The 26649-nt window shown below is 41.9% G+C and overlaps 1 protein-coding gene across 7 annotated transcripts in view; it reads right to left on the reverse strand.

The window, feature by feature from the left end:
• Nucleotides 1–26649, reverse strand: part of MAST2 (microtubule associated serine/threonine kinase 2) — a 160836-nt gene that overhangs the window by 78491 nt on the left and 55696 nt on the right. For 2 of the 7 annotated variants that reach the window (XM_036347544.1, XM_036347542.1), the window contains exons 4-5: nucleotides 18184–18215; nucleotides 116–310 (exon numbers count right to left, since the gene is read on the reverse strand). In XM_036347544.1, the coding sequence (XP_036203437.1) occupies nucleotides 116–310; nucleotides 18184–18215 (227 nt within the window). Of the gene's footprint in view, nucleotides 1–115; nucleotides 311–3171; nucleotides 3450–18183; nucleotides 18216–26649 lie in introns of those variants that run through there. The other 5 variants (XM_036347548.1, XM_036347545.1, XM_036347543.1 and 2 more) reach the window with 4 other exon arrangements.

The following is a 26649-nucleotide window of genomic DNA, read 5'->3' on the forward strand; positions in this document are numbered from 1 at the left end:
AGGTCATGACTTTTATTCAGTTTCTCCCCATTATTAAAGAGAAAGGTCTGGGTTTTATCTATTAGGCCGGAAGCAATCACCCAGGCTCACATTCACACCACAGCAGGTTTCTTACCTCCACTGCAGTGGGCGACTGGAACAGGGACTGCCAGGGTTGCTATGGGCTTGTGGGTTCAGGAAAAAAGCAAGAGGAGAAGCACCCAGAGCACAATCGGCACTATATGGAACTTTAATGAGCGATAGGGCTGGAGCCAATGTGGGTGAAAACATGTGCTGGTTTACTTCAGATCCTCGGCAAAAAGTAGAGATTCTGACAAGGTTTCATAGTAGAAAAAAACAAGGTCAGTGATCACTTTTAACCAAAAAGAAACATCTTCAAAGTGTGTTAATTTAGGCAAGAGATTTAAGTAAGTAGTCAAAAATCATTCTCAAATATCATACTTCAGTACTAATGTTGGCATAGAATTACCATTAAGACTAAAACTTAATCTACAGAATTTAAACCAAAAATTCAAGCTTTAGATAGTCAAAGTCTTTAGAATTGACTTCTGGGAAAACATTGCAAATTTACTACAATTCATCAATTAGCAAGCAATAGAATATTTTGTGTGTAATGATTAAAACTTCCTAGAGAAATATTACCATAAAAGTAAAACATTCTCAATAGCTTATGAATTGTTAGATTACATCTACAATAACACCAACTTATTTAGCTAACTTTTGCCTGAGTATATCAAATAATGTCACAACTCCGTATAATAAAATTTGCTTCTACTTAAAGTTTAGTTTTCCAGGTTATTTTCCCCCCTAAAAACAATCTAACCATCTTGATGTGTTAAGTGCTAATAAAAACTATTAAGTAAATAAGATCATTAGACTGGAAACAGATAGGTATTAAATACAGATTTCTCTTTTGTTGATCATTGACAGATATGCCACAGATGATGACAAATTATTAACAGATTTGCATTCAATTTGCTATAATAGCAGCATGGCTTTCTACACAAATACCATGTTAAACTACAATATTTTATTCCCAAGATTAAAAACAAACTTAAGTATCACCTAAGCACCTAAACTGTTTAAAATGTTAATTTCCTGTATTGTTATTGTTGACTGTTTGGATATGGATATGTGACATTCTACTTCTGTTTAATTATATATATTCAAAGGAAATCTTTACCTTCTTATCCTTCTAGCTATCTTCAGCATACAGTATGAGGATATAATAGGATAGAAAAGTGGAGGGCAGACAATTATTTAAAGTTACAGGTATGCCCAAATTTCCATAAACAACATATTTTTAAAAATTATAAGAAGTAAAAATATTAATTTCTGACTAAGAATTTCCATTTTTCTAAAGAACTATTTCAAAAATAAGCTCCCTAATACACATATATGTGTGTGTGATATATATATATATGTGTGTGTGTGTGTGTGTGTATATATATATGTATAATTAGAATATATAAGACATTTAGTTCTTGTTAAACTGAATAGTTTTGCTTATTCAAAATTTTGGAGACTTAAATCTTATCACATAAAATAAAGCTTTGGCCATTTTGATGAATATAAAATTAGGATTATAAAAAATGTCTGCCAAAACCAAATCTCCTTCTCTTTTTGCTCCTAATTACCATTCTGCAAAAATGGTTATACATGGGGATAGAGTCTAAAAAGGATTGTTTGAAAAGTTAAAGTGATTTATAAACTATTTACTAGCTCCTCAAGGAGAATTTTCCTAACCTAAATTCAAGTCACTAAAAAAGATACAATGATTACCAATATTTGGAAAACATGGTTTTTGACCACTTATGCTTTATTAAACTACAAACTGAATTTAAACATTTTTTAATTTTGCTAACAAGTCATCTTTACTGCAAATGACACTTTAGTTGATAAAGCTTCTTTTTCATAGTCTTTAACTTTTTAGTCTTAGTATAGGAATAAACCATTTCTTTAAAAGTACAGTTGACCCTTAAACAATGTGGGATTAAGGGCACAGACCCCTTGTACAGTCAAAAATCTGTGTATAACTTTGGCTCCCCAAAAACTTAACTATAATACCTACTGTTGATTAGAAGGAAGCCTTGCATTTTGTATATGTATTATATACTGTATTCTAACAATAAAGTAAGCTACAGAAAAGAAAATGTTATTAAGGAAGAGAAGTTACATTTACAGTATTTATTGAAAAAAAGCCACACATTAGTGGGCTGGAGCAGTTCAAACCCATGTTGTTCAAGAGTCAACTGTATGAAAAACCTTATAATTATATACTTCAAACAAATCTGATTTTCCAAGTTCTGGTAGAATCATTAATTCAATTAATGAGCATCTACTAACACAGAAGGGTAATGACCCAAAGGAAGCCCACTGGAGAAGTCTGTCTATTTGAGTACGCCATGCTGTCTCTGTGTAAGCACCAACATTCAAGGGAATACAAGTGCACTCCCTCTGCCCTATGAGTTATGCAAAGGCAGTTCAAGAGAGATCACTGAAGTGGAATGGATTCTAGGACACTTCTGTCACCGATTCCCCAATTTCCTGATCGTCACTCAGCACTTCCTCATTTTAAATAAGCCTGAGCAGCTCTTGAAAAAAGATATCCTGGGGGGAAAGGCTTCTTCCATTCTTTAGTTTTTAAATACTCACCTAAATACCTTCTATATCACACAACATAGAAGTAAAATTTAGGTCATACCCTAAAGGACTCAGGCTTGGTTCTACAAAGGCAGATTTGAGGTCCTGAGCGTCTGACTGGCCAGGGGCAGAAATATAATTAAACCTCTCTAGCCAAAGAAGGAGATGCTTTCGTTCCATTTGTTTCTCACATTCATGGGGCTTGTACTGCAGCTTTGACACTAACTTTAAACACCTGCTTTCAAGGTAGGAAAAAAACACCACACAATCGATCTTCATTGTTAACCCAGTTCCCCAAGTATCTAAAAACCACTAAAATGACATCCAACTCAATTTTCAGAATTAGAAACCCCATATGCCCCTGCCAGGGACCACTGTTTTGACCTTGAATTTATGAAGCCAGCTCAGCCCTCTTCCTGACAGACATCTCCAAAGCAGAGTCTTTACCCAAGTAAATGAAGGACTGTTAGTTGGCATTAGTTCTTTTCCTAACTGCAAGTTTCCACTCAGAGACCCCAGCCTCCTTACTGAATCCGCAGGCATGGTGCTCCCAGTCTCTCTCTCCTTCGTTTCATCATATTCCTGGCTTACTCAAGCTTTTGCCCTCTCACACTGGAGTCTTGGCAGGAAGTTTTCTCAAACAAGGGGTATGCAGTCTATACGCCAAAGGAAACTTACAAAGGCTTCCCAAACTTAATAGAAAAATTAAAGCACTTTTCCTCAAAAACATAATATTCAGGACTTCTCCCCAAAAGACCTAAGAGCCCAGAGAGCAGCAGTGAGAATGAGGAGTTCCAGATCCCAAATGAATCAGCTGTCCGTCCTCTGATCTGCCTGACATCATTCACACTCAGCCTGTAACAAATCAGAGCTCCAGAGAGCACCCTGTTCTTCCTCAGTAACAAGCACCCTCCCCCACAAATCAGCTGCAACCTCCAAGCCTGAGGCTTGGCAGCAGAGAACACATTGGCAGAAATAGTACATACCAACTTGAAAACTCACCCTGTGACAGAAATACTATTAACTCAGAAGGCGTGGGCCAGGCCAGAACAGCTGTTGCAGCGGGCAACGGATTGGAAGATAGCATATTAAGGATCCCAAATCGTTAAGTTAATGAGCTAAGGATATGAGGGAATTTCTGCAACATTATTCAATCTCAAACCCAGGCCTATGGAATACTGACAGAGCCTTAAGGTTAGGGCTTAAAGCATAGTCAATATTCAAATCCTGAATTTGATCAATTTAAGTAAACTCTGTATCCCTTTTTTATACAAAGTTCAGAGCCATTTTCTATTCAATTTCTACTACTCTAATCACTTGAATAACCTTGTGGTGAAAAAAGCCATAGGAAAAGTTAAAGAAAATAAGCCCAGAAACTATTTAGTTTAATTTCATTCAATAACTATTAATGAAATCATTTATATGGCAGATATTACAAAAGATATTGAGGTAAGCTGCAAAAGAACTCCCAGGATAAGCTAATTAATTTCTGTATGCTTCAGTTTCCCCATCTGTAGAATGAAAATAATGAAGGTACATAATATATAGGTTATGGTGAAGATTAAATATACATGAAACAGAAAAGTGTCTAGCACAGAGGAAGTGCTAGAGAACTGTTAGCTATTATATGTCTTGCCCTCCAGGAGCTAGCTCTCAATCTAAAGGAGGAGATAAGCCCAAACACATAAGAAACCATCTGACAAAAACAGCCTGGCATGAAGAGAAGAGCCAAATGATCAAGTAAACTGTAGAGCTAAACACTGACAGCGAAAGAAACCAAAGAATAAGCAAAAGTCTTGTCCCCAGCTCCTGAATACGTGACAATTCTGACAGGCTCCTCTCATTCATCAAGGTGACAAAGTACATCAAATTGTTTTTCTAGGGTAACATTCAAAGGATTAATTCATACTCCAACCAGTACTTCTTCAATTGCAGGTCACAACTCTTTAGTGAATCATGAAGTCAATTTAGGAAGTCAGGACCAACATTTTCTTTAAAGAGAGACAGAATGAAATAGAACAGCAAAGAAAATATCAGTGTTTCACACATAGTAAGGGTAAAAATCATTTGTGATCTTTGTGTTTGTGACATTACTGAAACATGTATAAATATACAAGTGCAAACACATATGATGGGTTAAAATGTAAAGTCCATTTGTAAACAAGGACCATAGTCAGTCTAAAAAATTTGAAAGCCACTGCTCTAATTACCCAAGAAACTCACTCTGGCCTAGTAGCTGCAGTCACTCACGTTTCCTCTCCATGTACCAGCCCAATCACTAGCCTCTCACAGCCCCTATTTCAGAATCCCCTGTTCTCTACAAGTCCTAATGAAAATGAAAATGCTCTCTCAGAAATCTAGCACCTCACAAAAAGTAACGAATCCCACTCTGGGAAAGTCTTGTGATGATATCAGGGTTGGTCACCAAAGTCCGCACTCCCACACTAGGAGACCAGTCGGTGATGTATCCCCATCCCAAGTTAAGGCCACACAGTTAAGGCACAGCCCTGTTTCTACTCAATATTCTCCAGTTCTCTAATACCCAATCCCAGGCTACCAAATATTAACGACGACAACAGCAGCAACCAACGTTTATAAGTACTTACTAAACACTCTACACGTAATACCCACATAGTTCTCATCACAGGCCTATGACATATGTGCTATTATTATTCCCATTATATCCTTTTAAATCCTGTCTTCAGCTAAGGTGGTGAATTGAAGTAATCTCTAGAATCAATTTTATAAACTGCTTTGTTACATAATACCTTGGAGTAGAAGACCCTGACAACAATAGCACATAGATTTCTCTCTAGCCTGGTTCACAATAATAAAGTGGAAGAGGAAGGAGAGCACGGAGCTCCTTAAATAATGCTAAAGTCAAAAAATATTTGTTTGATTTTTAGAGAATGAAAGTCATGTCTTATAACCTTCATCTGACCCAAGGAAAATATCACTCTTACTCCCCAAGGTTTAACACATCCCCACATAGAGCACTTTCTTCACATTTACTGTCATTAAAATCCATCTGTGCCAATATCCCTGTAGCTTTGTCAGCACTAGGAAAGCTTAACATTTCTCTGGTTACAGCACTCAACAGTTTACAGTATGAAAAATAAAACATCCACCTCTTCTTATTCATTCATGCAACTATTTGCTGACTGTGTTATCACCCTGAAAGCCAGGTAAGAAAGGGCCTCTGCCACGGGCTTCTCACTTTAGAGGTGCTACAAAATAACACAAATACAAAAAAATAGACTAATTAAAAGATATGGGGTGGCCTCTGTCACTTGTGATCTGGCGTTCTGCACTGGCAAAGTGAAACCCTAAAAACCCATTCTTGTGACTTACACTGTTCAGACCTGAGGAAAACACTTGTCCACATCTTTCTTTATATGTCCGTTTTAAAAAAGCAATCATGTCAGATTGCTATTTATGAATTGTAAAAGTGCAATGTCAAAGAAAACTATCTAAAATTATAAAGTATTCAAGAAATAGAGAGTCTTAGAAGTAAGCAAAAAGACAAATTAACCTGTCAAATACTGTCAAATCCTTCCTCTCAGGTTAACATTAATATAATAGATTTCTTGGCTAATACAAGTATTGTTTCCATGTACAGCTAAATATCCATTTACATTATTTCTGTTCCAATTCATGGTTCTAAAAATATTGTTAATTTAGCTCAGTATCCATAACAGCTGAGAAACATTTTGCAGAATTGCGGGATTTGTATTGCTAATTAAATATACTTATGTGCAGGGTTAGACATAATATATGTAAGGCCAAAGACCAATGTTATGTACTGGTAATTGAACAATTACTAAAAATTATAATTTGTTTTAAATAAAATATGTGCTTAGATGTATCTAGAAATCACAATTTTTAAATTTAAAAAAAGAACTGTTTGAAAGAAAGAAAGAAATTTTTAAGCTCTGATTTGTCCATCTCATGAGGCAGATTACCAATGAAGAGTTGATGACTGTCAGGGTGTCTCACAATTCTTCGGGGTTTAGCATCACGTTGCTAACTTTGCTTCACGGAGGGGTCTAGATCCCCTCTGGGAAGGAATACTTGTTCTCAAACTCTTTGATCTCTCTGAGGCCTCTTCGGTAGAATCTGAGATTCAGGCTTAGACTCTGAGCAAGTCTGTGAAGCTGGTACTTTAATGTGAGGTGGTATTCCAGTAACTAGGACAGCTCCACAGAACGAAAGGTTCTTACTGGTCACAAATGTCCAGGAAAATGTCCTCAAGTCTTTCTATACTGTCTGAGCTATGTCTGAAGGTGCTGGAAAAACACTCTTCTGAGTATCCTCAGGAGGCTGCTGGATATGAGTTAGAAGGCACCTTCAGCTTCTACAAGCTATTGCACTTCCTTGCCACATAGCCTTTTCCAACATGGCTGGATACTTCGTCAAGCTGGTACAGTCTCTGTGGTGAGTCTACTTAAATAGACAAAGTCTTATATACCATATCATAATCACAGGAGTGACATTCCACCATCTTTACTATGTTCTACTGGTTAGAAACAAGTCACAGATACTGCCCACACTCAAGGGGACCAGGATTACACAAAAGTATGAACACCTGGAGGAGAAAACTATATGGGGACCACCTTAGAGTATGTTTATCATGCATGACTATGAAGAAGATTCACCAACAAATAATCCCAAACTGATTTCTATAAACTATTTTAGGACCATTACAGGTCACGGTTTAGTTGAATATACTGCTATGTTTGGTTTTCTTGAAAATATCCTAGCACTGAAAAGATTAAAGATTTGAAAATATTGTTATATGGCCCTAGATATTGCAGATAGCAATCCTATATAATAAAAGGCTAATATGCAAATCTACCGAACGGTTCATGGGTCAACATGCAACCATTGAGCCACACTGGCTGGGATGATGTGTGAATTCATGGTTCATTTTTAAATCTATATATTACTTAAAATTTTTTTTTTTACCAATTCTGATTTCTATTGCTGCAGCAGAACAAATATCCTTTAAGCAGAACTTAACTTTTTTAAATGTAAGAAATAAAACGATTCAAGGAAGTTTAACTTGACATTATTGTTAAAATAACACAATTTTTTACATTTTAAAATATTTTATGTAAGCTAGTATATTCAAAATATCATTTCAATATAAATAATATAAAATAATTAATATAAATAACAATTTGTAAGATATCTTGATTACAACATAGTGATTTTGCTGAAATTAAGCTGAAAAAAATAATGTACATTTGAGTACCTTGGGAATTATTTGCCTTGTTGCTCAGATGAACATCTACTAGATGGTTACAGTATTAATCCAACTGTCATCTTTGATATTTTGCCAACTTTCAATAATATAAAAATTGATAACAGGAAAAAATGATGACTGGTTATAACATCTGTCTGGTTCCCTTATTAACGATGAGGTTTTTGTTAATCTTTAAATGTTTTTGATTTATATCTGGATGAGAGCCATGATTTTATCTTTTTTGGAAAATTGCCTGTTAAACGGTGTTGGAAGTTCTCCATCAAAATGCCCAATAGATTCACCTCATAGAGCCACAGAGGAAAGTGCACCTCATGTGGGCTGCCCAGGCTTCCAAAAGCAAATCTGAAGTGGTGATCTGGACTTGGCTCCCAGAAGTGAATCTGAAGTTTACTCACTCTCTAATTTTTCTAACTTTAACTGTCCTCTAGATAATTTGGTTTGTTTTAGGTTTGTTTACAACTGGTAAGTTTACTCCCATTGGTGGTAGCAATGACTGAGATGCTGTTTTTATGGTCTGAACACTCCCAGGTATGTACCCAAGGGAAATGAAAACATATGTCCATAAAAAGGCCATACACAAATGATCATAGCAGCTTTATTCATAATATCTAAAAACTGGAAACGACCCAAATACCATCAAACAAATAGTGGTATATTCACACAAGGAAATACTAAGCATTAAATGAACAGGAGTACTGAAACATGAAGGAAGCCAAATACAAAAGAGTAGATAGATACTGTATGATTTTCACTATATGAAATTTTTCCACAGGCTAAAGTAATTTATAGGGCCATAAAGCAGATCAATGGTGGCCTGTGGCCAAGAGGTGAAGGAAGAGTTCACTGCAAAACTACACAAGGAATATTTTGGGATAAAATATTCTATATATTGATTGCAGCTGAAGGCCCAAAAAAGTTTATTTCCATGGGTTATAACATCAGTAACAATTGTACTACAAATAGAAACAAACATTTTTATTGGCTTAAACAACGAACATTTATTTCTCACAGTTCTGGAGGCTGGAAAGTTTAATAAGATCATTGTACCAGCACATTTTGTTCCTTGTGAGGGCCCACTTCCTGGGTTGCAGACAGTCACCTTCTTACTATGCCCTCCTGGTAGAGCAAACAGTGACAAGGTTACCGTTTGCAAGACAGGAAGAAAATCCTCTCCAGGAACTGATCATCCTGGCATCTTGTCTTGAACATCTGGCTTCCAGAATTATGAGAAAATGAATTTCTGTTGTTTAAACCACCCTGCCTCTGGCATTTATTTATGGCAACCCAAGCAGACTGATACACCATCCAATGGGAGAAGACAGACAAATAATTCTTTATTTACAATTCTGTAAGAGTTACGAAGGAAAAGTACAGGGTTTAATGAAGGCACATTCTGGGAAACTCAGCTTAGGCTAGGGACAGCAAGGTATGGGTGAGGTCAGAAAATCCTTTTATAAGGAAGACGTAAGCTGAGACTTGATGGATAAGTAGGAGCTAGACAGGTATAGGAGGAGGAAAAACATCCATCTCAGGTACAGGGAACATCAAATATATAGACAAAGACAAGAATCAGACAGTTTTATGGGCCATGTCATGACTTTCAAGTGTAATGTAACAAGTAATAAACTATTCACTAAATAAGTTGAAATGAAAGCTAATCATCAAATATGCCCTTTAAAAAACCTTTTCTGACTATTGTATAATGGATGGGTGAACTGAGGGTAAGCAGTGTCAGTCAAAGAAAGACCAGTTAGAAGCTATAGCAGTAGCAGAGGCAAGAGATCACTATGGCTTGGACTATATGAACATACCAGTGGTAGCAGAAAGAAGTAGAGGAAATTGAGAGAGATTTGAGAGGTATAATAGAAAGGAGTGTGGATGTGAAGAGCAAAGTAACAAGAATAACTGTTTTCTACCTTGAGAATAAGCTAGAGAATAAGAGAGGAGTAGGTTTTTGTGAAAGACAATGGCTTCAGTTTTATAAATGCTGAATGTGAGATGTTTCTGAGATATCCAAGCAGATTATAATGAATTAGGAATTGTGAGGTCCAGACATATAAATGTGAGGATGATTTCATAACAGTAGCTATTCTCAACACAATAGTGACAAAACAGGTTCTGAAAGATATTCAATCTTCAGATCCTGTGTCCACATACTTATGGCTCACTGATAAACCACATACTTTTATTTTTAACAACAAAATGGTTCCTGCTACAAAATTAGTGATGACAATTGCTCTACCACTGCCAACGTCTGCCACTGGAGAACCTATGTGAGATCATTTTCTATATATATATATATATATAAGCCCAATTTTTAAAAGACTATTAAATGTAACACAATGTTATCATTCTGGTCTTCACAGTTCTTAAAGATACCAAAATTTCCTGATTTTCAAAGTCCACAGAGAAACTAAAGCCCTGTATCAGACAGGCACCACTTTTACCACACAAAGGGTTTACTATGTGTAGCAGGTGGTATCTCTTTTTAGCACACTCTCCAGAAGCATTTATCCAGGCAAACACCATCAAATTACATCAGAGCGGGAAAGTACATGACACTGTTTCATGTGTCAGTTTCATAGGAACAAAGTTTGACACATCACATCCTTAAGCCCCAGAAACTCCTCCCTGCTCACTGCCTATCATTGCAGACACCTGGCATTTACTTTCATCTAATATCTGATGTCCAAGTCCATTGCCCAAATTAGTAAGTCTACAATGCAAAAAGGATAACTATCCCTAAGGACTCTAAAAATAAAGGCCACCAATAGCAATATGCAAGCCTGTGCGTGTGTGTGTGTGCAGGTCCATTCTTAACCCCCACTGATGCTCACAGCCTCAAAGAAATAAAGACGTTTCAAGAAATATGAGGACAATCATCTTAAGTTGGTTAGAAAACTTTAACTTTCTGGGTAACTAGAAACATAAACACTACTTACATTGAGCTCCTAAGTGTGTTGGGCCTAGGTATTGATGCTGAAATTCACAAACAAACAAACATCCTATTTGAAAGGAATTTCCAAGAGGAGGCCCTTCCACAGAGCTGGGTAAGCGAAGCCAGTCCAAGCTGTTTCAATTGAGAAAAAGCAAAATACAATATTCCTATACCTTGGGTAAACAAATACAAATAGATTTACTACTTCATTTTCTTTCCATTCTTTTCCAGAGTCCAGGCCAGTAGTTCTACACTTTCAACAAGATTATCAACTCTTCTAGGTCTGATATTCTAAGATTTTTAAAGATTTTTTAAATATTCTAAGATTTTTTTAAGGCATTAAAAAATATCCAATTGGGTTTAAACATGATATAGCTTTCTAAAAATGAAGATGATTTAATTTCAGGGAGCTACATCTAAAATAAATGGTATGAAACAAGCCAAAGAAATTTTCATAACCAACTTGCCCCAACAAAGCCCTTATCATTGCAGCCTGGATGTTCTCATTCCCCAAGTTGAAATTTAGTTGGTCTCTTCCCTAATGTGATCAAAACCAATCCAATATTTGTGGCTTTTCTAAGGCACACTATTGTTCATTTAACTTGGTTTAGGGTCTTACTGATTTGTTTTTCTTTAAAATTTACAACTTCAAACAGGTAATTATGACCTGCTAATAATAAAAACAATAAGTAACAACTACATTTTTTGAACGTTTACTAATAACAGGCATTGGGCTAAATTCTAAAACAATAACAAACAGCTATGTGCTTAATTGCAGGCACTATGCCATACACTTGATGTGCATAATCTTTTACAGATAAATTGAGACAACTAAGGCTACTGTGAACAAAGTGTCATATTCCTAAGGTAACTCTACATGTAACTACATGTCCTCAATTTTTGCCTATTCAAGAACATTGGGAAAAAAATTCCAGCAATTGTTCCCTCCTCTCCTGCATCAGCTATTCCTTCTCTACAGAATAATTTCTCTCAAAAACAAACATGATGTAATATCTACTATTTATATATTTATTTTTTGGTGCCCTTGACTGGAATCGAACCAGGGACTCCCCAGTCCGCAGGCCGACACTCTATCCACTGAGCCAAACCAGCCAGGGCTCCTATTTATATTTTTAAAAGGGGGATTCAACTCTATAACCTTTTCCAGCTATTACCTGATTTCTATGATCCTCTTTTCATCAAAACTCTTTGAAAGAATAGTATATACATACTCCTTAACTCCTCCTCCAAAATATCAGAAAAGGAACAAGAATGATTAAATGAAACTCTATATACCATTCTCTTAGATTTAACAACTGTTAACATTGTGCCACATTTGCTTTTTTCTCTCTACACACACACATACACACATACTTTTGGTTTGTGGACAAAAAGGGGCCACATGCTAACCTAACTAGCTCAGGAAAAGCTTGCGTGGCAGCCTTGCAAAGTGGCAGCCTTGCAAATTCACAGATCTAAGGTAACCACAAAGGAAGATCTGAAATTAAAACATTAAACTAAAAATCAGCTTATGGTGGGTAGTCATGTCGTAGGCCAGTATCTTCCACGACAAAGGTCAATTTTTACCTTAAAAGGGCCTACTGAAGTAATTTTCCTTTTTCCGGACCCCTCAAAACACAGACACCACTCTGGGGAGACCACAAATCCCCTCATTTTTACTGAGTTAATTGATGACTGTTAACTATCTTGCACCCACCTAAATAAAAGAAGTGTGTGTCTATCTTTTTACTTTTCATCCAATCCCAGAGGGTTCCCAACTTGCTTTCTCCCACCTCCCTAAATCTGTCACCAGTGGATTTCATGTAACCCACTTATGTTTTCTCTTTTAATTGTAATGTATAAAACAGGTTGCAAAACTGCCATTCTCTGGAGTATTATCTCAATCCGTTGAGATTCTGCTTCCCAGCATTTGTCAAACGTTTGGCTCAAATAAACTCTCAAATATTCTTCACAGGTTTGAATGTTCCTTATGTTAACAAATTAATTAGCTGAACCACTTGAAAGTCAGTTATAAGCATCATAACATCTCCTGCAAAAACTTCCACTATTAACCTTGGCTTGAGAACAATGAAGACCCACCACCCAACTGTCACACTAAGGAAGTTTAACACTGACACAGTATCCTATATAATAAAGCGTTAACATGCTAATTAGACCGAACAGCTGAACAACCGTCCGGAGGACATTCCAGGCAATCATCCAGACAACCTTCCGGACAAAGCCAGGGCTGCCAGGGCCAGCCAAGGCTGCGAGGGTCGGCTGGGGCTGAGGGCCGAGTTCCTTGCATGTATTTCGTGCATCGGGCCTCTAGTCTATCTATCCTATATAATAAAAGCCTAGGTGGCGTCATGTGCTACGTCATCACAAGATGGCCACCACAAGATGGCCAGCAGGGGAGGGCAGTTGTGGGCGATCAGGCCAGCAGGGGGAGGGCAGTTGGGGGAGAACAGGCCAGCAGGGGAGGGCAGTTGGTGGGGGGGGCGATCAGGCCGGCAGGGGAGGGCTGTTGCGGGGGGTGGAGGGGAATCAGGCCTGCAGGGGAGGGCAGTTGGGGGCAACCACACCTGCAGGGGAGGACAGTTGGGGGTGAGATCAGGCCAGCAGGGGAGGGCAGTTGGGGGTGACCAGGCCTGCAGGGGAGGACAGTTGGGGGCGATCAGGACGTCAGGGGAGGAAAGTTGGGGGCGATCGGGCTGGAAGGGGAGGGCAGTTGGGGGTGATCGGGCAGGCAGGGGAGGACAGGTGGGGGCAATTGGGCTGGCAGGGGAGCAGTTAGGCATCAATCAGGCCAGCAGGGGAGTGGTTAGGGGGCGATCAGGCTGGCAGGCAGAAGCAGTTAGAGGCAAATCAGGCAGGTTAGTGGTTAGGAACCAGCAGTCCCGGTTTGTGGGATCGGGCCTAAACCGGCAGTCAGACATCCCCCAAGGGGTCCCAGATTGGAGAGGGTGCAGGCCGGGCTGAGGGATACCCTCCCCCCGTGCACTGGGCCTCTAGTGTATACTAATAAAAGGGTAATATGCTAATTAGACCGGGAGACCTTCTGGAAGACCGGCCATGGAGGGCAGCTGGGGGCCATGAGGCCAGCCGGGAAGGGCAGTTGGGGGCCATGAGTCCGGCAGGGGAGAGCAGTTGGAGACCATGAGGCTGGCAGGGGAGGGCTGTTGGGGGCCATGAGGCCGGCAGGGGAGGGCAGTTGAGGGCCATGAGGCCTACAGGGGACAGCAGTTGGGGGCCATGAGACCAGCAGGGGAGGGCAGTTGGGGGGCAAGAAGGCTGGTGGGGGGGCCGTTGGGGCCGAGCAGGCAAGCAGGCAGAGTGGTTAGAGGCGATCGGGCAGGCAGGCAGGTGAACAGTTAGGAGCCAGCAGTCCCGGATTGTTAGAGGGATGTCCGACTGCCAGTTTAGGCCCAATCCCTGTGCATGCCTCAGTGACCATTACGACCAGTTGACTGAACGACCAGATGCTATGACACGCACTGACCACCAAAGGGCAGATGCTCAACGCAGGAGCTGCCCCCAGTGGTCAGTGCACACCCACAGCTAACCTCCCATGGCCGGCCAACCTCCCATGGTCACTCCCCCCAGCCGGCCAGCCCTGATCGGCCCCGATCGGGACTGGGCAAGATGGCCCCGATCACCTGCCAGGCCGAGGGACCCCACCCGTGCACAAATTTGTGCACCGGGCCTCTAGTTATCTAATGAATGTTTACAATCAAATTTTCTCAATTGTCCAAATAATATCCTTCAACTATTTTTTTAAAAATCCAGGATTCAAACAAGAATCAAGTACAGTGGGGCCTTGACTTCCGAGTTTAATTTGTTCCGTGATGGAGCTCGTAACTCAAATTACTCATATGTGAAATCATTAAAGTGAACGAGTGAGACCCGTGATGCTGGGCTGATGTTGTGGCGTTCACTGTGACGTTCGCTGCGCCAACTAGCGGTGAGGTATCTGAAGCTGGCTCGTAACCCGAATTTTAGCTCGCAACTCAAAGCAAAAAGTCAGCCGAGAGACAGCTCGTATCTCGAAAAACTCGTTAGTCGGGACACTCGTAAGTCAAAGCCCCAATGTAGTACATTTACTTACTGGGTCTCCTTTTTGTCTCCAATAATCTAGAACCCATCCTTAATTTATTTTTAATCTTTCATAACGTCAACATTTTTTTTTAAAAGTCCAGGCCAGTATAGTTCCACAGACTGCCTCCACAATTTGGACTTTTCTGATTACTTCTTTCTATATTATATTGAGGTTAAACATTTTTAATGCAAATATTATGTAGGTAATATTGTCTCCCATTCTCTGAGTCCATTCGAATCAAGCTTTGGGCCCTCCTCTCAACAATATGGCTTACCAAAGTTACCAACAGGGACTTCCTTATCACTAAATCCTAAAGTCAATTCTTAGTTGTTCACATGAGATAATCTGTCAGCAATATTTGACACACCTTCTTCTTGTGGGTTTGGAAACACCACTCTGTTCTGGTTTTCCTCTAACTTCACTGGCTTCTCCTTGTCAGTCTTTATTGAAGAATTCTCCTTATATTCTAAACAGTAAATATTAAAGTGCCCCCAAAATTTAGTCCTTAGATCTCTTTTCTTTTATTTTTAATTGTTTTCACTTTATTTTTTCCATCTCTTTCTTATAATTTAGACTCACTTACTCACCAGCTTCCAGGGCCAAGACAGGAATCCACAGGAAAAAAAACACTCATGAATGGGATTCCTCTAAGTCAGTGGTCGGCAAACTCATTAGTCAACAGAGCCAAATATCAACAGTACAACGACTGAAATTTCTTTTGAGAGCCAAATTTTTTAAACTTAAACTATATAGGTAGATACATTGTTATTAACTTAATTAGGGTACTCCTAAGGCTTAGGAAGAGCCACACTCTGCCGACCACGGCTCTAAGTAATACTAAGAACAGTCCCCAGGAGGGATTATAATCATAATCACAACCATCCTATATAATAAAAACCCAGACACCAAACGGCGGAACTACCAGAATGACCAGTCGCTATGATGCGCAATGACCACCATGGGGCAGACTCTCAATGCAGGAGCTGCCCCCTGGTGGTCAGTGCGCTATCACAGTAAGAGCACCGCTCAGCTGACTGGAATGAGTAGCTGCTCCCGCTGTGATCCTGGGCCAACAGGCAGGAACCTGGGCTGCGATCATCGCCTCCTGGCCGCAGGCTCCTCCTCCTTGCTCCCTGCCACCTCCTCTGGATGCCCGCAGGCCGCGCAGAGCTGCCGCCGGGCTCGCAGACCTGACCCCGGAGGCTGGGAGGCGGGTTCATGCCACCACGAGACTGAAGCCTACTCCACCACCTCTCAGTGCTATTGTCCCTGGGCCTGGCCCTGACCGGGTCCCCTGGAGAGGTGAGTGCTCCAGCTCCACGGAAGATACCAGACCAGGGAGCAGCTGCTCAGAGGGCGAGTTCACAGCCACTCAGCAGCCCAGGATGAGCGGCGCTCTCACAGGGGACCAATGCCTGCAGGCCACGCCCCCCACCAGTGCACAAATCCCATGCACTGGGCCTCTAGTACTATATAATAAAAGCCTAATATGCAAGAGTTTGACCAGGGGGCGGGGCCAGCCACAGCAGGCAGCCAGGGGAAGGGAGGAGCCCCAGCCAGCAGCCTCTAGGGACCCTACCCATGAACAAATTTCATGCACTGGGCCTCTAGTCTATATATTTAATCTAATAAAAGAGAAACATGCAAATTGACTGTAACTTTGCTACACCCCAAGCCACGCCCACCAGCTGATAAGAGAGACTATATGCAAATTAACCCAACCAAGATGGTGGCCGGCAGCCACGGAGCTGGAGCAAGCAGGAGGCTTAGTTGCCCCGGCGATGGAGGAAGCCAAGCTTCCCGCCTGCCCTGGCCGGCTGTGGCCTCCGCTAAAGGCAACAAAGTTTCAATTATAGAAGACAAATCAATTCCAGATACCTGCTTCCAGCCAGCCTCCACTGGAAGCTTGGGTGGCTGGGGGCCGTGGCCAGCCTGCAAACAGCCATCAGCCCCTCACCCAGGCTGGCCAGGCTCCAGGGGGGGACCCCCACCCTGACGGGGCTGTGGCCAGCCTGCAAACAGCCATCAGCCCCTCACCCAGGCTGGAAACACCCTCAAGGGGTGAGGGTTCCTACTGGGGAGCTTGACCAGCCTGCAAACAACCCTCGCCCCTCACCCAGGCTGGCCAGGAACCCCAGCAGGGACCCCGACCCTGAAGAGGCTGTGGCCAGCCTGCAAACAGGCATCAGCCACTCACCCAGCTGGCCAGGCATCCCAGCAGGACCCCACTCCCTGAAGGGGGTGTGGCTAACCTGAAAACGGCCCTCAGCCCCTCACCCAGGCTGGCCAGGCACCCCAGCGGGACCCCCACCCTGACCCGGGACACCCTTCAGGGCAAACCAGCCAGCCCCCACCCATGCACCAGGCATATAATAAAAGGGTAATATGCAAACTGAACCTAACAGCAGAAGGACTGGGAATGACTAGTCACTATGACAAACACTGACCACCAGGGGGCAGACGCTCAATGCAGGAGCTGCCCACTGGTGGTCAGGGCGCTCTCACATGGGAGAAGCTCTGCTCAGCCACAAGCCAGGCTGATGGCTGCCAGTACAGTGGTGGTTGTGGGAGCCTCTCCTGCCTCCTCACCAGCGCTAAGGATGTCCAACTGCAGTTTAGGCCTGCTCCCCACTGGCAAGTGGACATCCCCCGAGGGGTACCGGGCTGTCAGAGGGATGTCTGATTGCCATCTTAGGCTCAATCCCCCAAGGAGCGGACCTAAGCCAGCAGGTGGTCATCCCCTGAGGGGTCCCAGACTACGAGAGGGCACAGGCCAGGCTGAGGGGCCCCCCTCAAGTGCACAAATTTTTGTGCACCAGGTCTCTAGTATATATATAAAAGCCCAGTGACTAGAACGGCGGAACTACCAGAATAACCGGTGGCTATGACGTGCACTGTGGCAGCCAACCAGCCTAATCTGGGCCCGGACTGGCCCCCCACCTCAGCCGGCCCGGGCTCCAACACCCCTATCGGGGGCAGGGCCGGCTGCCAACCGCCCGCCGCCACTCCCTGGCCAGCCCTGCTCCTGATTGGGGGTGGGGCCGGCAGGCCAACTGCCCACAACTCCCCCTCCACAGCTGGCCCCGCCTCTGATTTGCCCCAACACCCTGATCGGGGGTGGGGCTGGCCAGCCAACTGCCCGTGGCCCCTCCCCCCCACCAGCTTAGCCAGCCAGACCCCACCTGTGCACAAATTTGTGCACTGGGCCTCTATTAATGGTAATAATCATCTACTTACAAGCTGCCTCTTCTGGGAAGGCTCAACTCCTTCTGAAAAACAAAACACAAACATGTTAGATAAAAAGGACCCATCTTGGTCCTACAGGTCTATACTAAATGTCCTAGAACAGTAGTCGGCAAACCACGGCTCTCGAGCCACATGCGGCTCTATGGCCCCGTGGCATGGGCCACGAAGTTCCAATCGCACTGTACGTGTGCGCCCGCACGTGGTATTTTGTGGAAGAGTCACACTCAAGGGGCCAGTTTGCCGACCACTGTCCTAGGAGATTTATAGTATTATCTTAATAATGGCAAAGACTAAATATTTCTAAATGATAACCTTTTCCTTTGTCTCTTAAATTTTAGTGCAATTTTAAGTATCACCTCTTTATTCTTCCTTCCCCAAAGGAATGTCTCTTAGAATGCTTGCGACACTTTCCCCACTAGATGGAACCATCTCGCCAGTGTAGATTTCCAGGCACTCCTTAGGCCAGCCATTAACTGCTGATGAATTGTAAAGGATTCATGCCATTAGTTTGAGGGATATAAAAGGAATGAACTGATTTATTTTTTAATTAGAAGATATTTTAGATAAATAAATATGTACAGAAAATAATAAAGAGATGAATACACATACCACTGGCATAAGAAAGAATCCTTACAAAAACATTTGGGGTCCCTGTGACTTGCTTTCCAAATCTATCACGCCCGAACTCCCACTAATCATCACTTACCAGCTATTCTTAATTTTTGTTTATCTTTTCTATATGTGTTCCTGTATTTTATTACATATATATTCATTAATTATACATAGTTTTAAAATTATATATACACAGTTTCAAAGTATATGTATTCATCTGTTGATATCAACATTATAATTGGGGAGATTCCCCTATGTGGATATACTCTTCACCCTTGAACAAAGTGGAGATTAGGGGAACCAACCATAGTAAAAAATCTGTGTATAACATCTGACTCCCCAAAAAAATTACAGTTGTTCCTCAGTTTCCACAGAAGATTAGTTTCAGGATTCTTTGCTACCAAAATCCACGGATGCTCAAGTCCCTTATATAAAACTAGAGGCCCGGTGCACAAAAATTTGTGCACTCGGGGGGGAGGAGGGGTCCCTCAGCCCGGCCTGTGCCCTCTCGCAGTCTGGGACCCCTCAGGAGATAACAACCTGCTGGCTTAGGCCTGCTCCCGGGTGGCAGAGGGCAGGCCCAATCCCTAGGTGCAGCCCCTGGTCGGGCTCAGAGCAGGGCCAATTGGGGAGTTGGGGCGCTGCCCCCTGTCATGCACAGAGCAGGGCGGATTGGGAGGTTGCAATGCCACCCTCAGTCACGCTCAGGGTAGGGCCAATTGGGGGGTTGGGGCACCGCCCCGTCACACTCAAGGCAGGGTTGATGGGGAGGTTGCGGCGCCACCCCGTCACACACAGAGCAGGGCCGATCAGGGGGTTGGGGCGCTGCCCCCTGTCACGCACAGAGCAGGGCCCATCAGGGGGGTTGGGGCTCCATACACTGTCACACACAGAGCAGGGTCAATCAGGGGGTTGGGGAGCTCCCCCCTGTCACGCAGAGAGCAGGGCCCATCAGGGGAGGGTTGGGGAGCTCCCCCCTGTCACCCACAGAGCAGGGCCGAGCAGGGGGTTGGGGCGCCTTCCCCTGTCACGAACAGAGCAGGGTGGATAGGGAAGTTGTGGCCCCGCCCCCTGTCACACACAGAGCCGCAGGGCAATCAGGGGGTTTGGGCACTGCCCCCTGTCACGCTGATCCCAGTGCCGGGAGGCCTCGCGGCTCTGCTGATCCCGGTGCTGGGAGACCTCGCGGCCCCGCTGATCCCGGTGCTGGGAGGCATATTACCCTTTTACTATATAGGATAGAAGCCTGGTGCACAGGTGGGGGCCGGATGGTTTGACCTGAAAGGTGTCCTGGATCAGGGTGGGGGTCCCCACTGGGGTGCCTGGCCAGTCTGGGTGAGGGGCTGAGGGCTGTTTTCAGGCTGGCGGGTGACTGAAGCTCCCAACAGCTCCTTTTTTTCTTTTTCTTTTTATTCTGGGCCAGCTTTAGTTCTGGCTCCAGCTCTGAGGCCTCTGTTGCTGAAAGCAGGTATCTGGTTTATTTGGGTTCTATAATCGAAACACTGTTTCAACTCCAGCTCTGAGATCCCGGCTGGCTGAAAGCAGGTTTCTGGGGTTTTGTTTAGCTTCTATATTTGTAACAATGTTTCAAACTGCAAGCTCAGAGGCCGGCAGCGGCAGGCGGGGAACGTTGGCTTCCTCCGTCACTGAAGCAAGCAAGCCTCATGTTCGCTTCAAGCTGCCTGGCTGCCAGCCGCTATCTTGGTTGGCAGTTAATTTGCATATCGCCCTGATTAGCCAATGGGAAGGGTAGCGGATGTATGGCTAATTACCATGTTTCTCTTTTATTAGATAGGATGACATAGAACAATGCATACAGTCGGCCCTCCACATCCATGGATCCCCATGGATGGAAAATACTATTTTCCGTAACAATTGGTTGAATCTACAGATGCAAAACCCAGGGATACAGAGAGCCAACTGTCTATTTATTGGAAAAAATCCACATATAAGTGGACACATGCAATTCAAACCTGTGCTGTTCAAGGTTCAACTGTATTTCACTTTAGTTCATTAATTTTTAGTAGTCAGTCATCCAATCTATAAATACACTAATATTTATTTACCCATTCTCCAGTAAGTAGAAACTTAATTTTCTTTCCATGTTTTTCTTCTCCACCAAAATAATGCTCCTATAAACATGCTTGTATTGTCTCATGCACATGTATTTTGTAAAAAAGGTTTCTTAGAAGTATATACTAGATGTGGAAATGCTGAGTCATAAAGTGTCAGAAATTGCTCCCCCAAACTGCACCAACATTCTGTAAGAGTTCTTCCCACATCAGTCTCACAAATTCCTGACACTTATAACTAAAACTCTACTCAACATTTCAAATCCAACATGCCCCAAACTGAACTTGTTCTTTCCACCAACACTAACTCCATCCACAGCCTTTCCCCATTTCAGATGATGGTGATTCTATTCTTCTGGTTGTTCAGACAAAAACTCTGGATGTCTGGACTCCTTTGTTTTTATTTTTTTGTTTGTTTGTTTTCATAAACCCCACAGACCATTCCTCAGAAATGTAAATGGCTCTAACTTTAAAATACATCCAGAATACAACCATTTGCCACTATCTCCACAGACATACGCTTACACCCTTTTAAACAAAAATCTTAGATTTAGTCATGTTTTAAAAATCAGAACTTGGTCGGGGGGAGGGGGGGATATTAAATTAATAGCATATACATGTTATATATTGTATAACACCCCAAAAATGTATTAAACACATTAAAATTTCTATAGCAAATGTATGATAGCCACAGTAAATATGATAAAGACTCTAAAGAGTCTCAGTTCAATTTTGTTAAGTTTTTCTACTAAATGAGTTATTAAAAACCCTGTTAGTTTTTGGTACTGCAATCTAAGCCACCATGGTCCCTCCCTCAACCATCTCCCAACTAGTATCCCATTCCTGCTTCTACCCTTATGCCTCTATAGTCTATTATCAACATAACAAAGTGATCTTTTATTTATTTTTTTAATTAGTGGAAGGGAGAGGGAGAGAGAGAAACATAAATGATAAGACAGAACCATTGATTGGCTGCCTACTACATGCCTCCCACTGGGGATAGAGCCTGCAACCCCGCATGTACCCTGACTGGAATCGAACTGTCACCTAGTTCATAGGTCCACGCTAAATCACTGAGCCATGCCAGCTAGGTGAGCCCTACCAATTCTACTTATAAAATACCTATCTTAAGTCATCAATTTCACTTTATCTCCATTGCAATGTCCCCTATACCCGTGGTCCGCAAACTGCGGCTCGTGAGCCACATGCGGCTCTTTGGCCCCTTGAGTGTGGCTCTTCCTAAGCCTTAGGAGTACCCTAATTAAGTTAATAACAATGTACCTACCTATATAGTTTAAGTTTAAAAAATTTGGCTCTCAAAAGAAATTTCGATCGTTGTACTGTTGGCATTTGGCTCTGTTGACTAATGAGTTTGCCGACCACTGCCCTAGACCAAGCCAGCATCATCTTGTAACATCCATCTAATTGGTCTCCCTTTAAGTTAGTTTTGTTCACCTTAACTTTTAATGTTATGTAATGTGAATGTCATGTAATTAATATCTGCTTTCTAGGTAACATTATGTGAATTTAATAAATCAAACACTGCAGTTCAAAAAGATCTTTTTAAATTGGGTCATTTCTATTCTTAAAACTCCTCAATGAATAAAGTCTAAAATCCTTTCTGCAGCCTACAAGGCACTGGCTGCTACTGTTTACCTCTTCAGGATCATTTACACAATTGTCATCTTGTAGTCTGATCTCTTACACATGCAATATTCCCACTCACCTACAGGTCTTCACCCCTATTCTCTCTACCTGAAATTCTTTTTATACATTCTTGGAGCTTAGCTTAAGCCTTATTTCCTCTGGGAAGATTTCCCTACACAGTTTCTCCAGCCTCCCTCTATATAATTCTAACTCTTTACTATAATTAGTTGCTTAACTGTCTATTTTCTGGGATTGTTAGCTCTGAGAAGAGATTAGTCTTGCTCACAATAACATTCCTAGCACCCAGCACAATACCTAGTCTGGTGGGTACCAAATGAATATTTGATTAATAAATCAATGAATCAATCAAGTAAGTAAATGGTATTTACTAATATCAGTATCATCATTATAAGGTTCAAAATAGGATTCTGTTCATTGGGAATTAACACTGATGAAAACTGTCAACTGCAATTAGGTCAGAAAAAGGGGCTTTATGGAGAAAGGACATACTCTTGTTGTCACTATTTATTGACAGTTGTCTGGCTGGTAGCTAGCTATTCCAGTAATTTTTAAAAAAAAAATGCTTTCAGGCCCTGGCCAGGTGACTCAGTGGGTTGGAGCGTCGTCCTGTACACCAAAAGATTATGGGCTCAATTCCCAGGCAGGGCACATACCTAGATTTCAGGTTTGATCCCCAGTTGGGGTACGTATAGGAGGCAATCCATCAATGTTTCTCTCTCACATCAATGTTTCTCTCTCAGTCTCTCACTTCCTCTCTCTTAAAAAAAAAAAATCAATAAAATATATCCTTGAGTGAGGATTTAAAAAAAAAAATGCTTTCAGGGAGAGTAAAACATTACCTACCAAAGAAATCTACTTTAAAGCCATATACTAATGGCCTTAAAAGGACCATTATCTCTCTATACAAGTATCGGCTCTGGCAGCAAATAAATCTGCTGGAATGCACAAAAACCTCCCTTTCCCATATAGCAAATGAACCACTACTACTGCTCTGGGCATTATGGTGTGTTAGCTCCATTTATTCACATTTGAGTGTTAGTCTATCTTGAGGTCAGAAGCCAAGGGGGAAATCAGTGTATATGCAGCTATGGTACTCCCATGAAACTTTAATGTTTTTCATTCTTCTTGTTCTATCTGCTTGTTCCATTAAATTCACATCATCACTCTGAGAAAAGGTTCCAAAAATAGAGTATTTATATTATGCAAGAATACTAAGAGACATGGGAAAGCACAGAAAATTTGAAGTTCAGAAAACTAGGTTCATGTTATGGCTCAAAAATATATAATTTGTGTAGCCTGGGATTTCACCTACCCATAAGCTTAGCTATAGTGCTTATGAAGGTCAAATAAAATAATGTATAGAAAAGTATTTTATTCTATAAATTGTGGCACAAATGACATGCTCTCATGAATCTGAAGAAGAGTAAAGACAGTTTGATGATACTAACAGGATTTTTTTTCCTTTACTTTCCAATTACAGTTGATCTAACAGGATATTTCTATATGATTCAAGAGTCAGAAAAATATTTAAATAGAGTTCTACTACTTACTTTGCTCATAAAACCTTGTTCAGTCATTAAACCTTTCTAAATCTCATTTTTCTTATCTGCACACCTGAAATAAAAATTCCTATTTTGCCTGTCTCATAAAGGTTACCCCAAGGGCTCTGGCCAGGTGGCTCAGTTGACTGGAGCATCTTCCCATACACCAAAGACTGAGGTTTTAATTCCCTCTCAGGGCACATACCTAGGTTGCAGATTAGATCCCTGTCAGGGCACATATAAGGGCAACTGATCAATGTTTCTCTCTCTCTCTCTCTCTCTCTCTCTCTCTTCCTCTTTCTCTGGAATCAATAAATATATCCTCAGATGAGGAATTAAAAAAAAAGTTCTCCCAAAGCTAGAATAAGAAAATATATTTAAAAGCTTAAGGTTCTCATATAAAAAGATGCTCCACATCATATCATCAGGGAAATAGAAATTAAAATAATAACGATACAACTACAAACCTATAAGAAAGGCCAAAACCTAGAACACTGAATGCTGGGAGGGTGTGAAGCAAAAGAAACTCTCATATACTGTTGCTAAATAATACAGCCACTTGGAAAGACAGTTTAGCAGTTTCTCCCAAAACTAAACACACTTCTACTTTAGGGTGGGGCAAGTGGGCACCTTGGTATTTACCCAAAGGCACTGAAAACTTATGTCCTCACAAAAATCTGCAAATGGTGTTTATAGCAACTTTACTCATAATTGACAAAACTTGGGTGAAACCAAGATGTCCTTCAGTAGGTGAATAGATAAATAAACCGTGGTATAACCAGATAATGGAGTACTATTCAGCACTAAAAAGAAATGAGCTATCAAGCCATGAAAGGCATGGAAGAAAGTTAAATGCATATTACTAAATGATAGAAGTAAATCTGAAAAGGCTACATACCATATAACTTCAACTGTATGACCTTCTGGAAAAGATAAAACTATGAACACAATAACAAGATCAGTGGTTGCCAGGGGTGGGAGCAGGTGGAGATGAATAGGCAGAGCACAGAGGATTTTTAGGGCAATGAAAATACTCTGTATTATGATGATGAAATATATATCATCATACATTTGTCCAAACCCACAAATTACGTAACACCAAGAATGAACCCTAATATAAACTATTAACTTTTGGGGTGATTATAGTGTATTAATGTAGGGTCACTGTTAGTAAAAAACATAGCATTCTGGTGAGTGATATTAATAAAGGGGGAGACTATGCATGTAGGGGCAGAGGGCACCTGGGAAATCTCTGTACCTTCCTCTCACTTTTGTTACAAACTTAAAACTACTCTAAAACAATAGTTTTTTTAAAAAAAACTGTGCCCCCAAAATAGCTTAAGACTTGACGGTTTGGATTATCATTAATACTAATGAGTTGCATTTTTCTAATCTGACCTGCCTGTGCAAGCTAATACATGAGGTGCTATTCTCCAAAAACTAACTCTGTCCTTAAAAAACTCAAGAATAGAGAGAGATTAAAAATGGCAGCAGAGTAAGTGGATGCTGCAGGGACATGCTCCCAAGAACAAACTGGTATTACAACTAAAATACAGAAAAACGTGCTGAATAATCAACAGGAAACTCGCAGGAGAGAACCCTGATACCCGAGGACCCAAAGTGCAGACCGCATAGAGACTGGTAGGAGGGGTGGAGGCGCGAAAGGGCTGACAGGGTGCCCACAGACAGCAACTGAAGTCCCAGAGAGATGTCTCAGCTGTGGGAGGTTGCCACTGAGAACTGTGGGATCTAATCCCCAAGCTGGGCCGCCCAGCAGAAAGCAACAAAACTGAAGAGGGTACCCACATAACATCTGACTGCAAAAAGCAGTGGGTGCTGTCTGCCAGGGAGTAACAGCTGAAAATTCAGGCACCATCTTAAAGGGCCAACACACTAAACTCCCTGTGGAGCCACCCATCTTGTGCTCCAGCAGAGGGAGGGTGAAGTGGACTGAAGCTATGAGAGCAGAAGCTAGGACTGGGGACTTGGGGGATAGACCTCAGAAGGCAGACACCCCAAGTTTTATGAGCTGAGTCATTCCTCACACAGTGGAGGACATCTTTCCCACATAGACATTTGCCTTGCCTGGGGGGAAGACAGTTGACACACCCTATTGGAAAACACCTGGCGCTGAGGCCACTTAACCATTTGTACACCATAAGCATCTATAGACACAAGCTGCAGACCTTTTTTAATCAAATTCAAAATATCATGGCAGTTAACCGGTTAAGAGATTAAAAATTAACAATTAGCCTCCAGGCAGAAGGAACTGCCCCACCCTGTTGGAAAAAACTCCCCACACCTGAAGACGATTACCTGGGGGCAATTCAAGTTGGAATCCTATCAGTCTGTAGGCAAAGGTGGTTTCTGGAGCCCTTGAGTCTGTGCCTGACCTAATTAGTCAGAAACAGCCTTTAACACTGTCCTGCACTAGAGATTGAGAGCTGTAGAGGATTCACCTAATACATAGTCACAAACCCAAACAGAAACCTAAAATGAGGAGACAAAGAAATAACCCCCAAATGAAAGAACTAGAGAATTCTCCAGAAGATGAGATAAATGAA

Source organism: Myotis myotis, unplaced genomic scaffold (genome assembly GCF_014108235.1).
Source record: "Myotis myotis isolate mMyoMyo1 unplaced genomic scaffold, mMyoMyo1.p scaffold_m19_p_2, whole genome shotgun sequence".
NCBI classification, from domain to species: domain Eukaryota; kingdom Metazoa; phylum Chordata; class Mammalia; order Chiroptera; family Vespertilionidae; genus Myotis; species Myotis myotis.